The following is a 25114-nucleotide window of genomic DNA, read 5'->3' as shown; positions in this document are numbered from 1 at the left end:
GAGGAAAGATTGACCAAGAGGATATATGTGTCGGAGGTGGAGGGAACGAGGAGAAGAGGGAGACCAAATTGGAGGTGGAAAGATGGAGTGAAAAAGATTTTGTGTGATCGGGGCCTGAACATGCAGGAGGGTGTAAGGAGGGCAAGGAATAGAGTGAATTGGAGCGATGTGGTATACAGGGGTTGACGTGCTGTCAGTGGAGTGAATCAAGGCATGTGAAGCGTCTGGGGTAAACCATGGAAAGCTGTGTAGGTATGTATATTTGCGTGTGTGGACGTGTGTATGTACATGTGTATGGGGGGGGGTTGGCCATTTCTTTCGTCTGTTTCCTTGCGCTACCTCGCAAACGCGGGAGACAGCGACAAAGTATAAAAAAAAAAAAAAAAAAAAAAAAAAATATATATATATATATATATATATTTCTTGTCTCCCGTTATAATGTGATTATGACACGAAAGTGCACTTGAGAACTTATCGTGTTTCATTTCCCCGTGGACTCATAGGAATATATATATATATATATATATATTATATAGAGAGAGAGAGAGAGAGAGAGAGAGAGAGAGAGAGAGAGAGAGAGAGAGAGAGAGAGAGAGAGAGAGAGAGAGAGAGAGAGTTAATAAATATCAATAATCACCACATCGTCAGCCGTCACCATATACCACTTACCATACATCAAACCCACGAACACACTTTAATCATATGACAAAAACAAACAAGTGTGATTCATGTACCCATACTCTCTCTCTCTCTCTCTCTCTCTCTCTCTCTCTCTCTCTCTCTCTCTCTCTTAGACCAGAAGATTGAACATGTGTTCCACAGGGTGATGAGAACAGCGCTGGTATTCACAGTACACAAGGCCAGGATTCCCCACCCACTCTCGTCAACACAACACTGTGCACCAGTCCCGCCAGCTTTTTTTTTTCTTCCGTGAAAGGCTTCGGTCACGCACAAAGGTACACATGGGTCCCGGGTTCGATCCTGGCTTCGTTGTACTTCAACTGACTGTCATATTTCTCTCTTGTGTCTCCCCTGATGATGTGATTATTACACGAAAGTGCACTTGAGAACTTATCGAGTTTCATTTTCCCCGTGGAATCTTAGGAATAGACTTGATTTCGCGCAAAACTGTGATCCTTTCCAACAAAATATATATATATATATATATATATATATATACAGAAGACAGGCAAGGAAGGTTAATGCATGCTTTACATAAAGAATCAGGCAGGATGTAGACGTTAAGCAAGACGTTAGTACGGTAAAGCTTTAATCTTACGTGTCTAACAGTAATGATGTCACATAACAAACGCTAGACCTCATATATTCTCAGAACATACTCACACCTAATATATATATATATATATATATATATATATATATATATATATATATCTTTCAAACTATTCGCCATTTCCCGCGTCAGCAAGGTAGCGTTAAGAACAGAGGACTGGGCCTCTGACGGAATATCCTCACCTGGCCCCCTTCTCTGTTCCTTCTTTTGGAAAATTAAAAAAAAAAAAAAAAAAAAACCGAGAGGGGAGGATTTCCAGCCCCCCGCTCCCTCCCCTTTTAGTCGCCTTCTACGACACGCAGGGAATACGTGGGAAGTATTGTTTTCCCCTATCCCCAGGGATATATATATATATATATATATATATATATATATATATATATATATATATATATATATATTATATATATATATATATATATATATATATATATTTATACTCGGATTTCAAGAATTCTCAGAACTTAACAACACAGAAACTGCCTCATTAATCTTACTGACCCTGAGCCGAACAACTGCTGACGGAAATCTCCTCCATAAACCACATCACTATTTTGTGGGAGGGTAAAGGGAGGGGCTTTCACTTTTCCACCTGTACTAAATTCTACCTGAACATCAGAAGTCCCTGCGTACCCTGGTGAGATGGAAGTATGATCACAAGGCCGCCACATCAGCGTGGGTAGTTCCTCAGGGTAGCAGTACTCTGGCGCTGCAGTTACGTTTCATTCATATCGACCATCTGTACATCATCAAGAATGACAACATCTCAACGGCGCATGCATACTCTTTGCTGACGACGCAACACTTGTATCCTGCTCTGCCCTCTACCCGTAACTGTGGACTCCAGAAGGTGCAGATGATGAGGAACCTGCCGTCAGTAGGCAAGATCCATCACTAGGTACACACCAGGCGAATGAGCCAACCTGGTGTATAACTGGATTACAAATACTTTCATAGAGTTTTATACAAATGGATATCAAGCATTTCTTGACGAAAGGAATAACCGAGGTTCATATCCCGAACAATGCGACGCTCATCTCGCAGGACTTAATTTTGGCGTCGTATAGCAAACACCATTTCTATAATACAGTATTAGTTGCCACAGGAATTTCATCAAATGTCACATACCATCTCACGGAACCTGATGTAATATAAAATCATCTCGTCTATCTTTACCTCTGCTTAAGGTTCTGCCAATACAAGTCAAGTAAAACCCATTACAATAATTCATCACAAGGCCAAAACATGTGACCTCGAAATATACTGAATCAACAAGGAATATATCAGTCCTCGTTCTAAAGCCTCATCCACACTCTAGGTTATTATCCACACTATAAGTTAGTGCACGAAAACCCCACAGACATTCTGCCAGTATGACCAGGAGGAGCTGGGTTAAGTGAAGATATTGATTATGGCCGTAAATAGCGGGGAGTTTATTTCATACTTGCACCCACGGTGTGGACAGCGGCGCAAAACTGTCCATCATGAACTGATCCATAGTGATCCTACGACATGATGTGTCCATTATTGACAGATGGTCAAGGTCGTAGGAAGCTTCGCGAATTTACGGCGTAATGGTACCCATCCTACCGGGCGCCGATGATGATAATGGCTACCAAAGCTTTATGGGAAAACACACACTCTCCCCAGCGGAGGCTTGGGCCACGTCAGGAGAGCGGGCTTCCCTGGGACAGTATGTCGTTATCATACTCCTAACCCACAAAGATGCAACATACCTCAAGATTAATAATTACTAACATAGTATTTTACGTATCTGAGTTTTTCTATTAAGAAAAATTGTCATAGAGATAATGGGTTCACTGTATCCAATGTAGGGCCATATCAGAAGATATCCAGGAATGGGTAGAGGGAGGGAGGTTGAGGAAGGCCGGGCGGGTCGGCCATTGGAATGCAGTCTTGGCCTCAGCCGGGGGTGGGGGAGGGGTTGGGGTTTAGGGAACTCCTGCTCCCTCGTGGCGGTACGACTTTACAATACTCCTTAACCCCTCCACACTATACTGCCCAGTCAGTCCCGGCACCTCCACACACACTGTACCATCTTTACTGCCACCGCCGCCCGCCTGATGACCAAGTGTACGACACAGTATAATCGCCATTCTTAACACAAAAAACAAATCAATACCACACCCACGTCTCTACTACTACCAGCACACGGCTCTTACCCGGCACTCATCATCGCCACTACAATCAGTCCTAGAGTACAACCGTCCTACCTTAATGCACTATGGTACGAACCTTGGTACACAGAGACTATGCCGTCGTGCTCATGAAATTAAAATTTTTCCTTCTATATCAGTTTTGTCATAAAACACGTAACATGAACTAAAAATAAAAGTCCTGAGCAGAAGAACTAGGAAAGATTCCATCATGGATGACAACCCCGCCACTGGCTGTTACATCACTGTTCTCCATAAAATTGTTGTAACACGACTACAGTACGTCCGTTTTCTAGAGTTTATTTAGACTTCACAGCTACGCTCACGTTCATTAATATGTATCACAACTTTGTGAAAAAAAAGCTCAAAGAACCACACTGTACCCATCCTAGATTCAATGCGTATTTAGGCTTCTCCAAGAAACAAAAAAAAAAAAAATAAAATAATGATAAAACCATTACCTTTGCAACCCGTTTTCTAAAACGTACTTAGACTTGCATAGAGGACGAAGTAAGAATGTATCATGGGAGCGTCACCTCACCTATTCACCTGCGGCAGTTACATCACCGCTCCACCCTCTGTGTGTGTGTGTGTGTGTGTGGTGTGTGTGTGTGTGTGTGTGTGTGTGTGTGTCTCACCTGAGTCGGTCTGGATGAAGTCGTCCAGGCCCAGGATGGCGTCCGGGCTGCTAGGAGAGGCCACGACGGTGCTGCTGCTGCTGCTGCTGCCCCCCTGGTCCGGCGACGTGGAGCCAAGAGACCCAAGATCGCTGATGGACGACACGTCCGAGGTGGCGTCCTGCGCCGGGTCGGGAGAGGCCAGCCCGAGGCCCAGACCCATGTCGCCCAGGGAGCCCGGGGAAGCCACGGAGTACCCGGAGAGAGGCGACAGCTGCCACGGGAGGAAGGGAGAAGTCCATATATAACATGATGCAAGTCTCTTCTAACATGATACACACAACATTACAGTAACGCTTTCAATATGTAAGTTTGAGAGAAGCAAAGTCATTCATGAAATTTTATATATATATATATATATATATATATATATATATATATATATATCATACAAAGCTCCATCGGCCAGGATCGAACCTGGGACCCCTTGTGCAAGAGGCAGGCATGCTAACCGCTAGGCTAAGGGACTCTATAATAGGAAACAACTATTCGAAATACTAAGTACTCGAATACCCTTCGTCTCACTATGGTGAGCAACGGGGTCTATCGGTTGTTTCCGAACAGAACACATAGCCAGCTGAGAGCGTTTTACCGAACCTGACTGTACAACGCGGAGTTATATGAATATAACTCCGCGTGGCAGATATAGGGTGTTTTGGTCGAGGTGGTGTGCAAAGTGAGAGGGTTAGGGAAAATGATTTGGTAAACAGAGAAGAGGTAGTAAAAGCTTTGCGGAAGATGAAAGCCGGCAAGGCAGCAGGTTTGGATGGTATTGCAGTGGAATTTATTAAAAAAGGGGGTGACTGTATTGTTGACTGGTTGGTAAGGTTATTTAATGTATGTATGACTCATGGTGAGGTGCCTGAGGATTGTCGGAATGCGTGCATAGTGCCATTGTACAAAGGCAAAGGGGATCAGAGTGAGTGCTCAAATTACAGAGGTATAAGTTTGTTGAGTATTCCTGGTAAATCATATGGGAGGGTATTGATTGAGAGGGTGAAGGCATGTACAGAGCACACAAGGAGACTTGTGTGAGGAAGTACCAGGAGAGACTGAGTACAGAATGGAAAAAGGTGAGAACAATGGAAGTAAGGGGAGTGGGGGAGGAATGGGATGTATTTAGGGAATCAGTGATGGATTGCGCAAAAGATGCTTGTGGCATGAGAAGAGTGGGAGATGGGTTGATTAGAAAGGGTAGTGAGTGGTGGGATGAAGAAGTAAGAGTATTAGTGAAAGAGAAGAGACAGGCATTTGGACGATTTTGCAGGGAAAAAATGCAATTGAGTGGGAGATGTATAAAAGAAAGAGACAGGAGGTCAAGAGAAAGGTGCAAGAGGTGAAAAAAAAAGGGCAAATGAGAGTTGGGGTGAGAGAGTATCATTAAATTTTAGGGAGAATAAAAAGATGTTCTGGAAGGAGGTAAATAAAGTGCGTAAGACAAGGGAGCAAATGGGAACTTCAGTGAAGGGCGCAAATGGGGAGGTGATAACAAGTAGTGGTGATGTGAGAAGGAGATGGAGTGAGTATTTTGAAGGTTTGTTGAATGTGTTTGATGATAGAGTGGCAGATATAGGGTGTTTTGGTCGAGGTGGTGTGCAAAGTGAGAGGGTTAGGGAAAATGATTTGGTAAACAGAGAAGAGGTAGTAAAAGCTTTGCGGAAGATGAAAGCCGGCAAGGCAGCAGGTTTGGATGGTATTGCAGTGAAATTTATTAAAAAAGGGGGTGACTGTATTGTTGACTGGTTGGTAAGGTTATTTAATGTATGTATGACTCATGGTGAGGTGCCTGAGGATTGGCGGAATGCGTGCATAGTGCCATTGTACAAAGGCAAAGGGGATAAGAGTGAGTGCTCAAATTACAGAGGTATAAGTTTGTTGAGTATTCCTGGTAAAGTATATGGGAGGGTATTGATTGAGAGGGTGAAGGCATGTACAGAGCATCAGATTGGGGAAGAGCAGTGTGGTTTCAGAAGTGGTAGAGGATGTGTGGATCAGGTGTTTGCTTTGAAGAATGTATGTGAGAAATACTTAGAAAAGCAAATGGATTTGTATGTAGCATTTATGGATCTGGAGAAGGCATATGATAGAGTTGATAGAGATGCTCTGTGGAAGGTATTAAGAATATATGGTGTGGGAGGCAAGTTGTTAGAAGCAGTGAAAAGTTTTTATCGAGGATGTAAGGCATGTGTACGTGTAGGAAGAGAGGAAAGTGATTGGTTCTCAGTGAATGTAGGTTTGCGGCAGGGGTGTGTGATGTCTCCATGGTTGTTTAATTTGTTTATGGATGGGGTTGTTAGGGAGGTGAATGCAAGAGTTTTGGAAAGAGGGGCAAGTATGAAGTCTGTTGGGGATGAGAGAGCTTGGGAAGTGAGTCAGTTGTTGTTCGCTGATGATACAGCGCTGGTGGCTGATTCATGTGAGAAACTGCAGAAGCTGGTGACTGAGTTTGGTAAAGTGTGTGAAAGAAGAAAGTTAAGAGTAAATGTGAATAAGAGCAAGGTTATTAGGTACAGTAGGGTTGAGGGTCAAGTCAATTGGGAGGTGAGTTTGAATGGAGAAAAACTGGAGGAAGTAAAGTGTTTTAGATATCTGAAAGTGGATCTGGCAGCGGATGGAACCATGGAAGCGGAAGTGGATCATAGGGTGGGGGAGGGGGGCGAAAATTCTGGGAGCCTTGAAGAATGTGTGGAAGTCGAGAACATTATCTCGGAAAGCAAAAATGGGTATGTTTGAAGGAATAGTGGTTCCAACAATGTTGTATGGTTGCGAGGCGTGGACTATGGATAGAGTTGTGCGCAGGAGGATGGATGTGCTGGAAATGAGATGTTTGAGGACAATGTGTGGTGTGAGGTGGTTTGATCGAGTAAGTAACGTAAGGGTAAGAGAGATGTGTGGAAATAAAAAGAGCGTGGTTGAGAGAGCAGAAGAGGGTGTTTTGAAATGGTTTGGTCACATGGAGAGAATGAGTGAGGAAAGATTGACCAAGAGGATATATGTGTCGGAGGTGGAGGGAACGAGGAGAAGAGCGAGACCAAATTGGAGGTGGAAAGATGGAGTGAAAAAGATTTTGTGTGATCGGGGCCTGAACATGCAGGTGAAAGGAGGGCAAAGAATAGAGTGAATTGGAGCGATGTGGTATACCGGGGTTGACGTGTTGTCAGTGGATTGAATCAAGGCATGTGTATGGGGGTGGGTTGGGCCATTTCTTTCGTCTGTTTCCTTGCACTACCTCGCAAGCGCGGGAGACAGCGACAAAAAAAAAAATATATATATATATATATATATATATATATATATATATATATATATATATATATACACCTATAATCAATCTACATATAGGATATTTAAAGCCCGTAACATGACATATCCCTGCCTCTTGTGCAGCCCGCCTCCACGGTCTCTCTCCTGCAAGCTGTTTTCACGGTCAGGTGGCGGCACGTGGGAAGGCAGAGGCGACCCTCTCTCACCGGTGACGTTGCTCCTGCCAGGCAACTTGTGCAAACGTAGGGTTTCTCCCTCGACTCTGCCGGTGCATAATCATCACACCCACCCGAAAGACTGCTGACTGGTCGCCGGAAGCCACGAGTATTAGCCCCCAAAAAACAGCACTGTGTCCTGTGTACCGTTGTTGTTCACGGCTATTGATGACGTATGAGAAGAAAATGTGGAGGACCTAAGAAGGACAGACGACAAGCAGTAACACACACACACACACACACAGGTCCACGACGCCCTCTTCCTCCTCACCAGATGTTTGACCTTACAGAGATTAACCTACTTCCTCAGGGCTTCACCCTCCTCCAGTAGTAACACACACACACGCACACACCGAAATGACGACAGCCTTTAAGAAGACCTTCAACCTCGGCTCAGATGACTCCTAGTTGAAACATGCAACAACATTATGTAGTTCTGTGATTCTTACTGCCCGCCCCTCCGGATCCACCACCTCAACATGTAATGAACTGATGTCTGTGGTGCTGGCGGACGCCAGGCGTAGCACTACATCAGAATATAACTTCCACCTCTGGGACCACAGGCTGGGACAACATTAGGGATGACCAATCCCACACCAGCCCCTGACTGAACCGGAAGTACAAGAGGAGTAAACTGATGGCGGACATGATGGCCTCGACCGTGTTGAACCAGGCTGGAGCCTGCTTGAGGAAGACCCACCTACACCAACTCCTCCGAGCGAGACTTCCTCCCTCTCCGGTCTTCCAGGAATATCCCAGACCACTCGTACTGACCCAGACATGTTTGTTGCTGATATAATCCATGGCCTTGTCGTCCATATCTACCCTGATTACGCCAGCAGTGATGCGGCCTAACAACAGGGCAGACTGGCTCTGATTTCGAGAGCCTCGTCCATCAAGGGGAAATGAACCAACATTTCAAGGAGTCTCGCTGCAGCCAGGTGTCCTGCTGGTAGTGCATCCCAGCTCTTCAGGTACAACAGAAATGGCCAAGGAGGTTTACAACGTGACATCGTGGACGTGGAAGAGGAGCACGACAGCTGCTGTGTGACTAAACGTGGCTTCCACCTAGGCTGATACATACTTGCACAGCACCTCTGAATCTTATGACTGTACGGCTGACTTCAGGGAACAATAAAAAAATCAGCTATATATATATATATATATATATATATATATATATATATATATATATATATAAGGCCTCAGAGCCATGGTGTATATATAAGGTCCCAGAACCATGGTGTACATACAAGGTCCCAGAACCATGGTGTATATATAAGGCCCCAGAACGATGGTATGCATATATATGGTCCCAGAACCGTGGTGTATATATAAGGCCCCAGACCTATGGTGTATATATAAGGTCCCAGAACCATAGTGTATATATAAGGTCCCAGAACCATGGTGTGTATATATAAGGTCCCAGAACCATGGTGTGTATATATAAGGCCCCAGAACCATGATGTATATATAAGGCCCCAGAACCATGATGCATATATAAGGCCCCAGAGCCATGTTGTGCATATACAAGGTCCCAGAACTATGGTGTATATAAAAGATCCTAGAACCATGGTGCATATACAAGGCCCCAGGACCATGATGTATATATATATATATATATATATATATATATATATATATATATATATATATATATATATATATATATAAGGCCCCAGAACCATGGTGTATATATGATGTCCCAGAACCATGGTGTATATATAAGGTCACAGAACCATGATGTTTATATAAGGCCCCAGAACCATGATGTATATATAAGGCCCCAGAACCATGTCGTGTATATAAGGTCCCAGAACTATGGTGTACATATAACGTTCCAGAACCATGGTGTATATATAAGGTCCCAGAACCATGGTGTATATATAAGGTCCCAGAACCATGGTGTATATATAAGGTCCCAGAACTATGGTGTACATATAAGGTCACAGAACTATGGTGTACATATAACGTTCCAGAACCATGGTGTATATATAAGGTCCCAGAACCATGGTGTACATATAACGTTCCAGAACCATGGTGTATATATAAGGTCCCAGAACCATGGTGTATATATAAGGTCCCAGAACTATGGTGTACATATAAGGTCCCAGAACTATGGTGTACATATAACGTTCCAGAACCATGGTGTATATATAAGGTCCCAGAACCATGGTGTATATATAAGGTCCCAGAATCATGGTGTACATTCGTTGGGAGTGGTTCAGACAGTGGCACGCTGGGAGCTTACTTCTCATTTCTTTAATGACCTTGACTCCCAGGTAATCACATCAGCCAAGGACGAGATAAGAGCCAACTGTCTGTTTCAGTGACTCTCAACACAAGACATTCCGCCGTGGAACGTGAGCTGAGGTGTCTCTCACAGGAACACCTGGAGCAACTTAACAACCTATGCTTCAAAACTAGAATCTTAAGACATTTTTTCAATGGCTTGTACATAATCGTTACAAAATATACATAAAGGGAATGAATATAAGTGGGGTGGGTGGGTACGGATACAGAATATTTCAAACCTCTTTACTCTGGAAACCTTTTCTTCCCCACCTGGGCAAAAGTCTCTCAGTAGTGACCTAGGACAGAACATCTCCTTTTTATCTTTTGATTTATTCATAACTGCCCCAATACCGTTTTCTAAATGTCCAAGGACCCCCTCTTGATGGCCCATACAGCCCAAGGCTTCGCTGCTTCCAGTAGCAGGAAAATGTGAACTTCTCTGAAGTGAGAAGTTCTTTGTCGAGACTGCACACCCAACGATACAGCAACATCAAATGTGACTTTTCACGTGCCGTGTAATCTCGAGCTGGCGGAGTCCGGTAATGCCCATCTATCTCTCAATATATACAGACACACAAACATCCCACAGTAATATGAGATGTAAAGCTTTCGTCAAATTAACTCTTCACTGAACCAGTATGTATCATACTATACCAAACTAACCCTACAGTGTAGCAAGTGTACATAATAGAAATCAAGACAGCTTTAAGGCAACTCGCCTCACCTGAACCCAAAGCTCTTAGAATATTCCCAATTGTAAGACCAGAAACCCGTCCCTCTAGCTCATAAACGTGAACAGATATACGTATCTCCACAATTATCTGCTGCATTATCATGTCTCTTATCTCTTCAGATCTGGGATCTCGGGATACTATTGACTGTCTACTAGTACATCACATCGTCACAGATAATATCACATCTCTTATCTGTCCTTTCCATTTACTCCATCAACCTGACCGACCCATGGCGGATACTGAGCCAGACGCTACCCTCACCTGTTGGTCCAGGGAGGAGTCACTGGACATGCCGGAGTCGGAGGCTCCAGAATCCAGGATGGTGTGGAAGGGGAGTCCCACCAGGTTCTCCAGGGAATCCATGTCGTCTGAAGCTTCCAGAGTGGGTGTGGTGAGCGTGGACGTGCTCAGGGTGGAGGCCGTGGAGCTGCTGACGGAGCCCAGGGTCGGGTTGTCCAGGCCTGAGGACATGTCGTTGCCGTCCAGCACGGAGCGCAACAGCTCGTCCGCGTCCCAGTCGCTAGCCTGAGGAAGGAAACAAGAGAACAACAATGAATTACTCTGCTACTCCTGTATTACAACATGAGACAAATAATGAACTTGATCTGCTTAGGAGACGTACCAAACCTTGGCCCCTCTCTTACCTTACACAAGATAGACGTATCATAGCTGGGCACACTTGTACCTCACATAATATGGACGTACCATAGCTTGGTACATACGTACCTCACACAATATAGACGTACCATAGCTTGGCACACTTGTACCTCACACAACATAGACATACCATAGCTTGGCACACTTGTACCTCACACAAGATAGACGTACCATAGCTTGGCACACTTGTACCTCATACAAGATAGACGTACCATAGCTTGGCACACTTGTACCTCAAACTAGATAGACGTACCACAGCTTGGTACACTTGTACCTGACCTACATAGATGTACCATAGCTTAGCACACTTGTACCCCACACAATATAGACGTACCAAAGCTTGGCACACCTGTACCTCACACAAGATAGACGTAACATAGCGTGGTACACTTGTACTTTACACAACATAGACGTACCATAGCTTGGCACACTTGTACCTCAAACAAGATAGACGTACCATAGCTTGGTACACTTGTGCCTGACCTACATAGATGTACAATAGCTTGGCACTCTTGTACCGCACACTAGATAAACGTACCATAGCTTGACACACTTGCACCTTACACTAGATAGACGTAGCATAGCTTGGTACATCTGTACCTCAGACTAGATAGATGTACCATAGCTTGGCACTCTTGCACCTCACTCATGATAGACGTACCATAGCTTGGCACACCTGCACCTCAAACAAGATAGACGCACCATACCTTGGTACACATGTACCTCACACTAGATAGACGAACTATAGCTTAGTACACTTGTACCTCACACTAAAGAGAAGTACCATTGCTGGAAACACTTGTACCTCACACAATATAGATGTACCATAGCTTAGCATACTTGTACCCTACACAATATAGACGTACCAAAGCTTGGCACACTTGTACCTCACACAAGATAGACGTAACATAGCGTGGTACACTTGTACTTTACATAATATAGACGTACCATAGCTTGGCACACTTGTACCTCACACAAGATAGACGTAACATAGCGTGGTACACTTGTACTTTACAAAATATAGACGTACCATAGCTTGGCACACTTGTACCTCACACAAGATAGGCGCACCTTAGCTTGGAGGAGCAGGTGACAATAGTCCAGGTCCCACATGATCGAGCAAGATGCTGTGCAATTCCACAAAAATCTATCCAACGGAGACAGACGCTACCAGTCCCGTTCCAGCACTTGCAGCTGATTTTTGTCTTATTTGCTGTCTGCAGCTCCTGAATTCCGACCAAGAAATTTTTTTTGCCAAGGAAGGAGTTCTTGTTCAGAAACAAGTCAGTTAGCACTAAAATATTGTCAGGAGTAGAAAACGTTCATCAGGATGAGGCGATTCACATACAAATCAATAATTCTGGATGAATCAATTCAGTGTCGATATCAGGCGAGTAATGCCACCACTCGGAGGGCAGGGAGTGTAGCTGCGGCAGGAGTGAGGAGATGTTTACGACGATGTGTCACTCTAGGGATATCTCAGGAGCGAGGCAAGGACGGGCTCAAGAACGTGAGGCATAGAGGCTAGCGGCACGACGGCTTGACGCTCAGTGACTGACAACAACACGGTGGCTGAAGGTCCAAACCACCACCAACCACACTTATCTCCCCTGTGCCTCACTACGGTTTGTAAACAACTTGATAGCCATCCTCCACACAACTGGCTCCTCCTCCAGTTGTGTGGCTTTTCTCCCGTACGAAATCCCCAATAGACTTTCTCCTGTCCGACATCAGTAGTTCACAAGTCGGCTACCAGGGGCATCTTTATCCTTTGTCTACATTCGTTGTTTACCCTGTTTATTGACGCTGTGTTTATTAACAGCCAACATCAGTCTCGTATCCGCCTTTTTTTTTCGGATTTTCGACCATCTCTAAGTCGCATCATCGTCGGAGATGACACGTTCCTGACACACACTCATCTGACGGCTACACGGTGAACCAGGGCCTCAGTAGCTGGCAAGTTTCATTCCTTTGACCCAGGTTACTGTCTTTCTTTCTGTTTGTGGGCTGCTGGCAATCAGTCCACAAACAATAGATCTCTCCATCTCACACATTACGTACACGTGGCCTCACGTAAAATCAAACAAAACCTTCGTAACTGAAGATCTTCATGCGGCGGTAAGCGCTACGCGTTAGCTCTACCACCTGGCAAAATCTCACAGTAAATACTCATAAGGAATCTCTCTCCCCCTCCTCCCCCCCTCCCTACAACCATCACCGCTACCCCCCCCCCCCCCCCACACACACACACACACACACACACTCGCGCGCACGCGAGCAAAGGAACGGAAGGGAAGGGAATGGACTGCCGAGCAAAACAGAGCAATAAAAGTCGATCCTCTACCAACAGTGGCTGGGGGAGGCGTGATGGAGGGGGGAAGGAGAGGGGAGGCGGAGGGGGGAGATTCCCCGTCGCCAAAGGAGGCCAACACCTGCTGAGCCAGGCGCAGCAGCGGTGGTGGTGGTGGTGGCGGCTCTCTATGTAAGGTAGTCTTGTAAAAGGGGCTTCCCTCTCTCCCTCCTTGCCTGTGTCGTCACTTCCGCCGTGTCTCACCATCCACCACCGTCGTGGATTTTCTTCTTCATTTTTTCGTCGTCTTTTTTTTGCCCAGGTTGGACACTCACTGTACGTAATCCATTTAGTTAATGAGGTGAAGCATACGCTAGCTCCTCGGAGGATTTGCTCTTAAAGGTGGTGTGTGTGACGTCTGTTTACACCGTACGACCTTGAGCACTATGGTACGACCCTTGAGCGCCACCGTTCGACCCTTGAGCACTATAGTACGACCCTTGAGTGCGACGGTACGACCCCTAACACAACTCTTCATTATGATGACCTGGGCAGGTATGGGCCAGATCAACAGGGCAGGCCATAACACCTAAGCGTCGTACCGTCGTAGCTAAGGTCGTACCGTCGTGGCCAAGGGTCGTACCGTCGTAGCCAAGGGTCGTACCGTCGTGGCCAAGGGTCGTATCGTCGTACTAGAAGGTTGCAGGTGACCTTAGCACCAGCAATACACAGGTCCCCTCCCTGCTGCGGTCAGGGCCTGGGCCGGGCACTTGACACAGGCAAGCCATACAAAACTTTTTCCGACTTTTCCCCCCTTAACTTGACACGTACGGTGACGCACGTGGCAGCGGACGGTGGCGCGTGCTCTTCCCTCACGTGCGGTCAGGTAATGAATGCAGGTACAGCCTCAGTCCCACGACCGCCTCTCTCTCTCTCTCTCTCTCTCTCTCTCTCTCTCTCTCTCTCTCTCTCTCTCTCTCTCTCTCTCTCTCTCTCTCACAATACCTGATACTTGTCATTCTTATATAGTACTTTCTGATGTCCTCTACTACCTTTCAAATTGCACAAGTTACCATTCCATCGTCCACCTCTATTTATCTACAGCCCACAGTCACGATTCCAGCTTGAACTTAACGTGTGAATGACCCTGGGTTGCTTGCTTGCCATTCAACACACCAGCAACCAATTCTGCATCTTCAACATACGATGAACTTTTGCATGACCAACTTTCTATCTGGTGGAGTGGCAGTGGTATCATCATGACACGGGACATAAACATACCTCATATGTTCATGGTGTCCTAGCTTACCGTTCATGCTCACGTCAAGATCTTTGACATTTATTTCATTTTCAACATATTTCCCATCTGGGCCCTCGTAAGGTGTCATCATTATGGTCCCTATCATAAAAACTGCTAAGTCGATCTATGAATTATTCCTTCAGTTACTTTCTCTTCATTACATTCTATACATTTAGCTTCTATCTGGTATCACTATTAACCCCAGTGGAGGTAGGTCGTAAAGTTCCTTGTGGCACATCCGGAATAAAACTGCTTCATGTGTCATGCGTCAGTCTGCTGCTGCTTCATGTGCCATGCGTCAGTTTGCTGCTGCTTCATGTACCATGCGTCAGTTTGCTGCTGCTTCATGTGCCATGCGTCAGTTTGCTGCTGCTTCATGTGCCATGCGTCAGTCTGCTGCTGCTTCATGTGCCATGCGTCAGTCTGCTGCTGCTTCATGTGCCATGCGTCAGTTTGCTGCTGCTTCATGTGCCATGCGTCAGTCTGCTGCTGCTTCATGTGCCATGCGTCAGTATGCTGCTGCTTCATGTACCATGCGTCAGTCTGCTGCTGCTTCATGTGCCATGCGTCAGTATGCTGCTGCTTCATGTACCATGCGTCAGTCTGCTGCTGCTTCATGTGCCATGCGTCAGTATGCTGCTGCTTCATGTGCCGTGCGTCAGTTTGCTGCTGCTTCATATGCCATGCGTCAGTTTGCTGCTGCTTCATGTGCCATGCGTCAGTTTGCTGCTGCTTCATGTACCATGCGTCAGTTTGCTGCTGCTTCATGTGCCATGCGTCAGTTTGCTGCTGCTTCATGTGCCATGCGTCAGTTTGCTGCTGCTTCATGTGCCATGCGTCAGTTTGCTGCTGCTTCATGTGCCATGCGTCAGTTTGCTGCTGCTTCGGATCATCTGTTGGTTATAAACTCCTTGATCCATCTTCTTTCTTTACCTTCAATGTTTGTTTTCGCAACTTTCTTTAATAATGTTCCGGATTTTATGAGTTTATGCCTTAACGAAGTCCTTCATTACACGAGAAAGCGAGAGTTAAGTGGCCTTCGTACAGACCCGTCACATCAAAGACCCTACCACACCACTAGAGGCCCCCATCACCTGGAAGGCTGGTGGTGGTGGTGGTGGCGAAGTCGGAGCAATGGGGCGTGGCGTCCGGCGTAGTAGCAGCTTCACCCAGACCTGGCCTCCGTCTCATTATACGCATATCTTAGCTTAGGTGTGTGTGTGTGTGTGTGTGTGTGTGTGTGTGTGTGTGTGTGTGTGTGTGTGTGTGTGGATAAACATAGGAATAAAAGAGACTGTACATATGCAAGGCTGACGGGGCAACACAGAGTATAAACCTCGCTCCTCGTCACACACAAATAATCACACACACACACACACACACACACACACACACACACACACACACACAGGCGCTCCTGCCAAATAGAACTTCCCACAAATACTACCGTCTAGGTGCTCTTCCCTACTGAACTACTGCTACTCTATCTTAACAGATGAAAAGTCATAATAAACATCACCCTTATCTTTGAACTCGTATCATATCTGTGCTTCTGTCAACCGTATTTCTGGGTAGCAGGCTGGAGACAGTAGCCGCCCAGGGAAGTACTACCCTCCAGACATGGAAAGGAGTGTTAAACTGATGGTTGGAACCATCTTACACCCTCCGTGTCAGTAAGTTGTTGACAGTAGCCGCCCAGGGAAGGCCTACCCTCCTGACTTATGAAGGTTGAAGTGATGCCCAAAACCATTTCACATCCTTTTCACGATTACCTTACTGACCTTCTACGTCAGCAAAACTAAACCATCTCGCTGGAGTTAATATCTTTTCCTAACACATACACATACCTGCCTCATAAGTCATCAACCTTCTGTTGTTCCATCTTGCCTCACCTTCTCTATCTTTCTTCAAAGTTATTTTTTCCCCTCATTCATTTGTTCCGTTTTTTCTCATTCAAGGCCTGACCTCGATAAGTAGTGTCAGTGACTTGTGCCTTTGTCATCAGAGATTAAAAATATGGTACACTTTCACCAGTGTATGGCGTAATGGATGTCACTCTCGACTGTTCAACAGAGTCACACGCCTGTACAGGCCCCAGGATTCATGGCTTCTCGACATCATACACCCGTCATCCACTCCAGAGAGGCACCAGCCACCATATCCCGGATCATGGGAGATAAAGACAAAATCCCCATGAGCCAGAAAGGGTAAAAACGACCTGGCATCATGGTATCGGGTCGAGAGAGATCAACGTGCTACGTCAACATTCGCCATCAATGACACTCCACAAAGGGTAGTGCGAGGAACGTCCCCACGTCACACGTGATGACAACCACATGCAACTCACAGCTGAGTCTGACAGTGTATCACAAGATAGGTAACGACATGCAAGATTCAGAAATACATCTCACCTCAACCTGACGATGGTTCCTGGGGTCTTCTATGCCCTAAGGGTAGGGTCTGGGTCCTTACCTTACCTTACGCCTACCTTCCGATGGTTCCTGAGGTCTTCTACCCCCCCCCCCCCCCAAGGAAAGGGTCTGGGAGCTTACCTTACCTTACGGATACCTTATGATGGTTCCCGAGGCCTTCTACCCCCCACCCCAAGGAATCAAAATTTGTCCAGCGACCAAGCTGTCGTGTTGGTCCTTCAGGCTGTTGGAGGGTGTGGCCGGTAGGCCTACGTAACAACCAAACCCTATCTATTCTGGTGCTACATACAAAAACTTGTCCAGACCCTTTTTACGTCACTACAGCAGAGGATTATACAGCATCTAGCAAGACATGGAACGCCATACAGGTTTCTACTATTCCCAAGCCAACCCAGAGGCCAAAGTCTATAAAAGACTCCACCACGTGTGCTGAGACAAGGTTACGTCCAGAGCGGCACTACAAGGTGACTGGTTCTCATCTGCCAGCCTTGCCTCCTTAACAATACTATGTATCCTTCCTTACAACGACAGGTGGACTGACCCCAGTTCGCACATCGTGAGGGAGGGATGGAAGCGGGCCAGCCATATAGTTAGTGGTACCAATGTGAGTCAATACAGGATGGCAGCAGCCGTGCAGCGTGGCGCCCTTACATAAAGAGGGAGGGAGCAACCAACCAACTAGTTCGCCAGCCAGCCACTCAAGTCACCTCTCCAACACGCCACCATTACGCAATGTCACATCACTCCACTAGAGCACGACGGCACGACCCTTGAGCACGACGGCACGACCATTGAGCACGACGGCACGACTCTTGAGCGCGACGGTACAACCCTTCAGCACGACGGCATGACCCTTTAACACGACGGAGCGATCTTTCAACAAGGAGCGCCCCGTGAGTACGATTGTAAGATCCTTGACCACGACGGTACGATCCCTCAACACGATCCTTGGGCACGACGACGCGCACGAGGGTGAGCACGCACGATAGCACGCAACTCCCGCTGCTCATGGTGACCTCAACTTCAAAAGGCCAGGTCACAACACCCAGGTGTGGTGCAGCAGTCCTGCAAGAGGACGCACGAGATGACACCAACATTGGAACAAAGACTTCACCAGGCAATATGTATACATAAGCATACATACATTCATCCATCCATCCATCTATCCATACATACATACATACATATATAGAAAGACATATTTACACATTCTACCAATCAGGTAGAATGTGGCTCCCCACGACATCAATGACGACCCATGGACCTGGAACTTTGGTATGCGAGGTGACACATGAGAATGTGACATCTCTTCACCAATGCTTTAAGAGAGTGAAAGGATGGGAACCGACTGCTGCATTAAAGACGTGCAAAACCTTGGCCAGTTTTCTGTCTGGGGAGGTTAACTGTGAGGCACACTGGGGAGGTTAACTGAGGCACACTGGGGGGTTAACTGTGAGGTGCACTGGGGAGGTTAACCGTGAGGCACACTGGGGAGGTTAACTGTGAGGCACACTGGGGAGGTTAACCGTGAGGCACACTGGGGAGCTTAACTGTGAGGCACACTGGGGAGGTTAACTGTGAGGTGCACTGGGGAGGTTAACCGTGAGGCACACTGGGGAGGTTAACTGTGAGGCACACTGGGGAGGTTAACCGTGAGGCACACTGGGGAGCTTAACTGTGAGGCACACTGGGGAGGTTAACTGTGAGGTGCACTGGGGAGGTTAACCGTGAGGCACACTGGGGGGTTAACTGTGAGGCACACTGGGGAGGTTAACTGTGAGGTGCACTGGGGAGGTTAACCGTGAGGCACACTGGGGAGGTTAACTGTGAGGTACACTGGGGAGGTTAACCGTGAGGCACACTGGGGAGCTTAACTGTGAGGCACACTGGGGAGGTTAACTGTGAGGCACACTGGGGAGCTTAACTGTGAGGCACACTGGGGAGGTTAACTGTGAGGCACACTGGGGAGCTTAACTGTGAGGCACACTGGGGAGGTTAACTGTGAGGCACACAGGGGAGCTTAACTGTGAGGCACACTGGGGAGGTTAACCGTGAGGCACACTGGGGAGCTTAACTGTGAGGCACACTGGGGAGGTTAACCGTGAGGCACACTGGGGAGCTTAACTGTGAGGCACACTGGGGAGGTTAACTGAGGCACACTGGGGGGTTAACTGTGAGGTGCACTGGGGAGGTTAACCGTGAGGCACACTGGGGAGGTTAACTGTGAGGCACACTGGGGAGGTTAACCGTGAGGCACACTGGGGAGCTTAACTGTGAGGCACACTGGGGAGGTTAACTGTGAGGTACACTGGGGAGGTTAACCGTGAGGCACACTGGGGAGGTTAACTGTGAGGTACACTGGGGAGGTTAACTGTGAGGCACACTGGGGAGGTTAACTGTGAGGTACACTGGGGAGGTTAACCGTGAGGCACACTGGGGAGGTTAACTGTGAGGTACACTGGGGAGGTTAACCGTGAGGCACACTGGGGAGGTTAACCGTGAGGCACACTGGGGAGCTTAACTGTGAGGCACAATGGGGAGGTTAACCGTGAGGCACACTGGGGAGCTTAACTGTGAGGCACACTGGGGGGTTAACTGTGAGGTACACTGGGGAGGTTAACTGTGAGGCACACTGGGGAGGTTAACTGTGAGGTACACTGGGGAGGTTAACCGTGAGGCACACTGGGGAGGTTAACTGTGAGGTACACTGGGGAGGTTAACTGTGAGGCACACTGGGGAGGTTAACTGTGAGGTACACTGGGGAGGTTAACCGTGAGGCACACTGGGGAGGTTAACTGTGAGGTACACTGGGGAGGTTAACCGTGAGGCACACTGGGGAGGATAACAAAGGAGAGGGGTCATGACAGCAGCGGCCGGCAGCCACAGCCTCCGCTACAACACGCTGACCACCACCGCCACCAACACTTGGGCGGACTACAGAAATAAGCTGCATACTGCCTCTCCCCCCAGCCTCCGGGGCGCGCGCCAGGCTCCTTACGGAACTGCAACCATCTACATGTGTCCCGGGACGCCATCCAAGTCCTTAGTGCATACAACTGTCCCACCCACGTGTCCCGGGACGCCATCCAAGTCCTCAGTACGTACAACTGTCCTACCCACGTGTCCCAGGACACCATCCAAGTCCTCAGTACGTACAACTGTCCTACCCATGTATCCTACGATGCCATTCAAGTCCTCAGTGCGTACAACTGTCCTACCCACGTGTCCTAGGACGCCGTCCAGGTCCTCTGTACACCCGCTCCGCCCTCACAGAGCGCCAACAGCTGAACCAGAATCTAACACCTCTTCATGCCTCGCCCCACGAGCATCCTTCACCCATCCCCTCCCCCACTCCCTCCCTCTCTGGACTCGGGTCTTTTCACCTATCCCGTGATTCTGTTACCCGACCCTCCCTACCCCTCCTCGTCCCTAGACCTACCCACCTCACCCCGTCCGTAGCCCTGCCCACTCCACCCCGTCCGTAGCCCTGCCCACCTCATCATGTCCGTGGCCCTACCCACCCCATCCCGTCCGTGGCCCTGCCCACCTCATCATGTCCGTGGCCCTACCCACCCCATCCCGTCCGTGGCCCTGCCCACCCCACCACGTCCGTGGCCCTGCCCACCCCACCACGTCCGTGGCCCTGCCCACCCCATCCCGTCCGTGGCCCTGCCCACCCCACCACGTCCGTGGCCCTGCCCACCCCACCACGTCCGTGGCAATGCCAACCACACCCTGTCCGTAGACATGCCCACCCCATCCTGTCCGTAGCCCCCCCCCCCCCCCAAGCAGAACTGTAGACAGCGAGGATCGACCTTGAGTGTTATCATAAGCAGTGAGTGCTGCACCAGCCGCCGCCCCGCCCCCCACACATACCCACCCACAGCTTCACCAAACGACTAGCCACTCAACGCACCATCCCACACTCCTAAGAGAGAAAACCTTCTCTCGTCTTTAATGTTCTTGACTGCCGCCGGACCGCATGCGTGTGCGAGTGTGTGTGTGTGTGTGTGTGTGTGTGTGTGTGTGTGTGTGTGTGTGTGTGTGTGTGTGTGTGTGTGTGTGTGTGTGTGTCTCAAGTGTTCTCACGACAGGCTCGTCTGGATCGCCTCTGCCTTATCACCCGACACACTACAAACGGCTGACGGTCGCGTCCTCATTGAACATTTGGCAGTAAGAGCGACGACTGGCAGTGTATGTATGGTGCAGGTCTGCCCGTGCTGCGGCCGGCGACCCACCAGAGGACAGACACTGCGTGATAACATGTGTACTACATGATGGCGCGGAGGATCAGGCTAACAGTCTACCTGATCTGTTTACAAATGGTGTGATACATAACACGTATCATCACAGAACAAATCGTTCATACTGATGATAGTAATACGAGAGGTAGATGGGGAAATATTTGACGAGTACGATATATACACAGAGAAATGACATAGACACTGAGTATCTGTTTGTATTACGAACAAGATACAGTGTACAGGCTGCACACTGTACAGCTGTTAACATTAACTGTAATACAAAAGGTCAGAGATACAATACATGTCGCTTTCTATAAACCTGACATATAAATGTTAAATTAAAAAAAAAATCTTGTCTAGCACCAGGATTGGAAGCCAAGTGGAATGGGTACCCCATCCTGAGTCCAGCCCTCCACCACCACCACAGTGTCCACATGTGTAGTGATCCTGTTTGTGAAGCCATATGTAAGGATATGTTCTGACGGGGTGTTATCACGGAACATGCATCAAACACTCTCTTGTTCAACTTTATAAAAAATCAGTTTTTCCCCACTACATGGAGAGAGAGAGAGAGAGAGAGAGAGAGAGAGAGAGAGAGAGAGAGAGAGAGAGAGAGAGAGAGAGAGAGTTGTGAAATACTCATCTAATGTAGCTTTACTTGTCTATGGTGTTACCTCCAACTAATAGTATTGTTAATTCACTCTGCACGTAAACTGCAGCCATGTCCAAGGTGTATAAGCTAGTTCAGCCAGTTCATCAATACCAGCAAGCATCCTCAGCCCAACAAGTCAAGGAACTGAAAGGCAATGAGCAGCTCTCTCCATAATTCTGATACACCTGCGTCATACCTCTGGCACGGTCATGCTATAGCCATGCTGAAAGTAGCTTCATGTAGTCAGTCAAGACACAGAACCTACTGCAGTGTACCTCACGTCCTGGGGGCCATCAACCAAGCGCCAGGCAACGACAGCAGTCAACAGTTGTGTGTGGAGGGGTCGGCTCACTTCTTGATCCCCACTGGCCAGTGCCGACGGCAGCCGTCAGCCCGGGTTACACCACAACAGCATTTCCGGCTGCACCAGTTGGGGCTGCTACGGTAGCTAGCTCCACACTGCTGTACCCGGGCCTGGCCCACGATAACGATACCACCTCACATGCTCCACTTCTGGTCCAGGATTTAGCTGAGTGTTCGTGGAGACCCCAGCCTCAAAGACGAGAGGCTACCGAGGATTTCTGTCTCCTGGTAGAGGTGATCAGTCTCTCACATGCCTCGGAGACATGTCAGTTACCCACAGTGTATCATCATAACCACTGGGACTTAGCACTACGTCATCAGCATATGGTGTCTGGTGTTCTCACACGGACTGAAGGATGACAGTAATACATCCACTGGACAAGGTGGGGCACGGTACAACATGCGGCCCAGTGTACCTCGTGATTACCTGGTATCAAGTTTCAGTTCCCTGATTTCCCATGTATGTCCCTGAAACACAACACTTTCTGCTGCTGGACAGGCAGGCACCCACCACAGCCGCAACGCATGAGGTACCACCTTCCTAGTTCACACAGGATTACATGTCGATTAACAATGTCAAAAGCAGCTTTGAGACCAAAGGAGCTGCGGTAATCATATTCAGTGTGGAGAGTTCACATGAAGAGGACGGTAATGCACAGATATACACTATCCCTACCTGCATTAAATTCATACAGACTAGGTGACCAAAGATCTATGGATCTATAAAAGAGACGGATGAGGATTTACCGTTTTCAACATTTTGCATAAAGATGTTGAGGAAGGTAGACAGGGAAGACATCATAGCTGGTAGGGTCAGGCTACTGTGCGACTATTGTGTCCATCAGAAGGGCAGTCCTCATGTACTGGGGCTCGTGTGAGACAGGGTGAGGAATGCATCACCGGTGGCGCCCTCCCTTAATGTCTACAGTGGAGGGTTACCTACCCAAGCAAGTCATGAACTGTACCGGAGTTTACTCAGACAACCGATAAGTCTTCTGTACGTGTGGGCACCCAGGGAGAAGTACCTACAACATACGATAATGGTGTTGGGTTAAGCTAAACCTACCGTCCAGACCAATCTGGTGTTCCAGCACCTGTGATGTACTGGAGGAGACGTACACATACCGTCCAGACCCATCTGGTGTTCCAGCACCTGTGGTGTACTGGAGGAGACGTCAACACACGATAAAGATATGACTCCCACTAGCTCGGTAGGATCTCCTTATACATGATCAGCGACACTCCTACTGACTTTATACGTTACCAGCAACACTCCTACTAACTCTACACGTTACCAGCAACACTCCTACTGACTCTACACGTTACCAGCAATACTCCTACTGGCTCTACACGTTACCAGCAACACTCCTACTGACTTTACACGTTACCAGCAACACTCCTACTGACTTTATACGTTACCAGCAACACTCCTACTAACTCTACACGTTACCAGCAACACTCCTACTGACTCTACACGTTACCAGCAATACTCCTACTGGCTCTACACGTTACCAGCAACACTCCTACTGACTTTACACGTTACCAGCAACATTCCTACTGACTTTACACGTTACCAGCAACACTCCTACTAACTCTACACGTTACCAGCAACACTCCTACTAACTCTACACGTTACCAGCAACACTCCTACTGATTCTACACGTTACCAGCAACACTCCTACTAACTCTACACGTTACCAGCAACACTCCTACTAACTCTACACGTTACCAGCAACACTCCTACTAACTCTACACGTTACCAGCAACACTCCTACTGATTCTACACGTTACCAGCAACACTCCTACTAACTCTACACGTTACCAGCAACACTCCTACTAACTCTACACGTTACCAGCAACACTCCTACTAACTCTACACGTTACCAGCAACACTCCTACTGATTCTACACGTTACCAGCAACACGCCTACTAACTCTACACGTTACCAGCAACACTCCTACTGACTCTACACGTTACCAGCAACATTCCTACTGACTCTACACGTTACCAGCAACATTCCTACTGACTCTACACGTTACCAGCAACATTCCTACTGACTCTACACGTTACCAGCAACACTCCTACTGACTCTACACGTTACCAGCAACATTCCTACTGACTCTACACGTTACCAGCAACATTCCTACTGACTCTACATGTAATCCGGAACAGATGCACACGTAAGATCTAAGATTACACCAGACCCAGATGACGCTGGCATTTACCAAGCACAATGTGGGCCGAGGGAGTAATGTCAGCAAAGGTCAGGAGCAGAGAGAGAGGGGAAAGGTCAGCAACAGGATGAGGGGGAGAGAAGACAGCCGTACTCTGAGTCAAGACTTTCTATATTACTCTAATGCCTATGTATTATCTATCTATCTATCTATATATATATATATATATATATATATATATATATATATATATATATATATATATATATATATACATATATATACATATTATCCCTGGGGATAGGGGAGAAAGAATACTTCCCACGTATTCCCTGCGTGTCGTAGA

General features: G+C 47.5%; 1 protein-coding gene across 4 annotated transcripts in view; it reads right to left on the bottom strand.

Annotated features, from left to right (window-relative positions):
• LOC139755040 (uncharacterized) overlaps positions 1-25114 on the bottom strand; it is a 113243-nt gene that overhangs the window by 34541 nt on the left and 53588 nt on the right. For 3 of the 4 annotated variants that reach the window (XM_071673006.1, XM_071673008.1, XM_071673007.1), the window contains exons 3-4: positions 10918-11181; positions 4110-4362 (exon numbers count right to left, since the gene is read on the bottom strand). In XM_071673006.1, the coding sequence (XP_071529107.1) occupies positions 4110-4362; positions 10918-11181 (517 nt within the window). Of the gene's footprint in view, positions 1-4109; positions 4363-10917; positions 11182-12384; positions 12848-25114 lie in introns of those variants that run through there. The other variant, XM_071673009.1, reaches the window with a different exon arrangement.

Source organism: Panulirus ornatus, chromosome 18, assembly GCF_036320965.1.
Source record: "Panulirus ornatus isolate Po-2019 chromosome 18, ASM3632096v1, whole genome shotgun sequence".
In the NCBI taxonomy this organism is placed as follows: Eukaryota; Metazoa; Arthropoda; class Malacostraca; order Decapoda; family Palinuridae; genus Panulirus; species Panulirus ornatus.
This window is presented reverse-complemented; position numbering and strand designations above follow the sequence as displayed.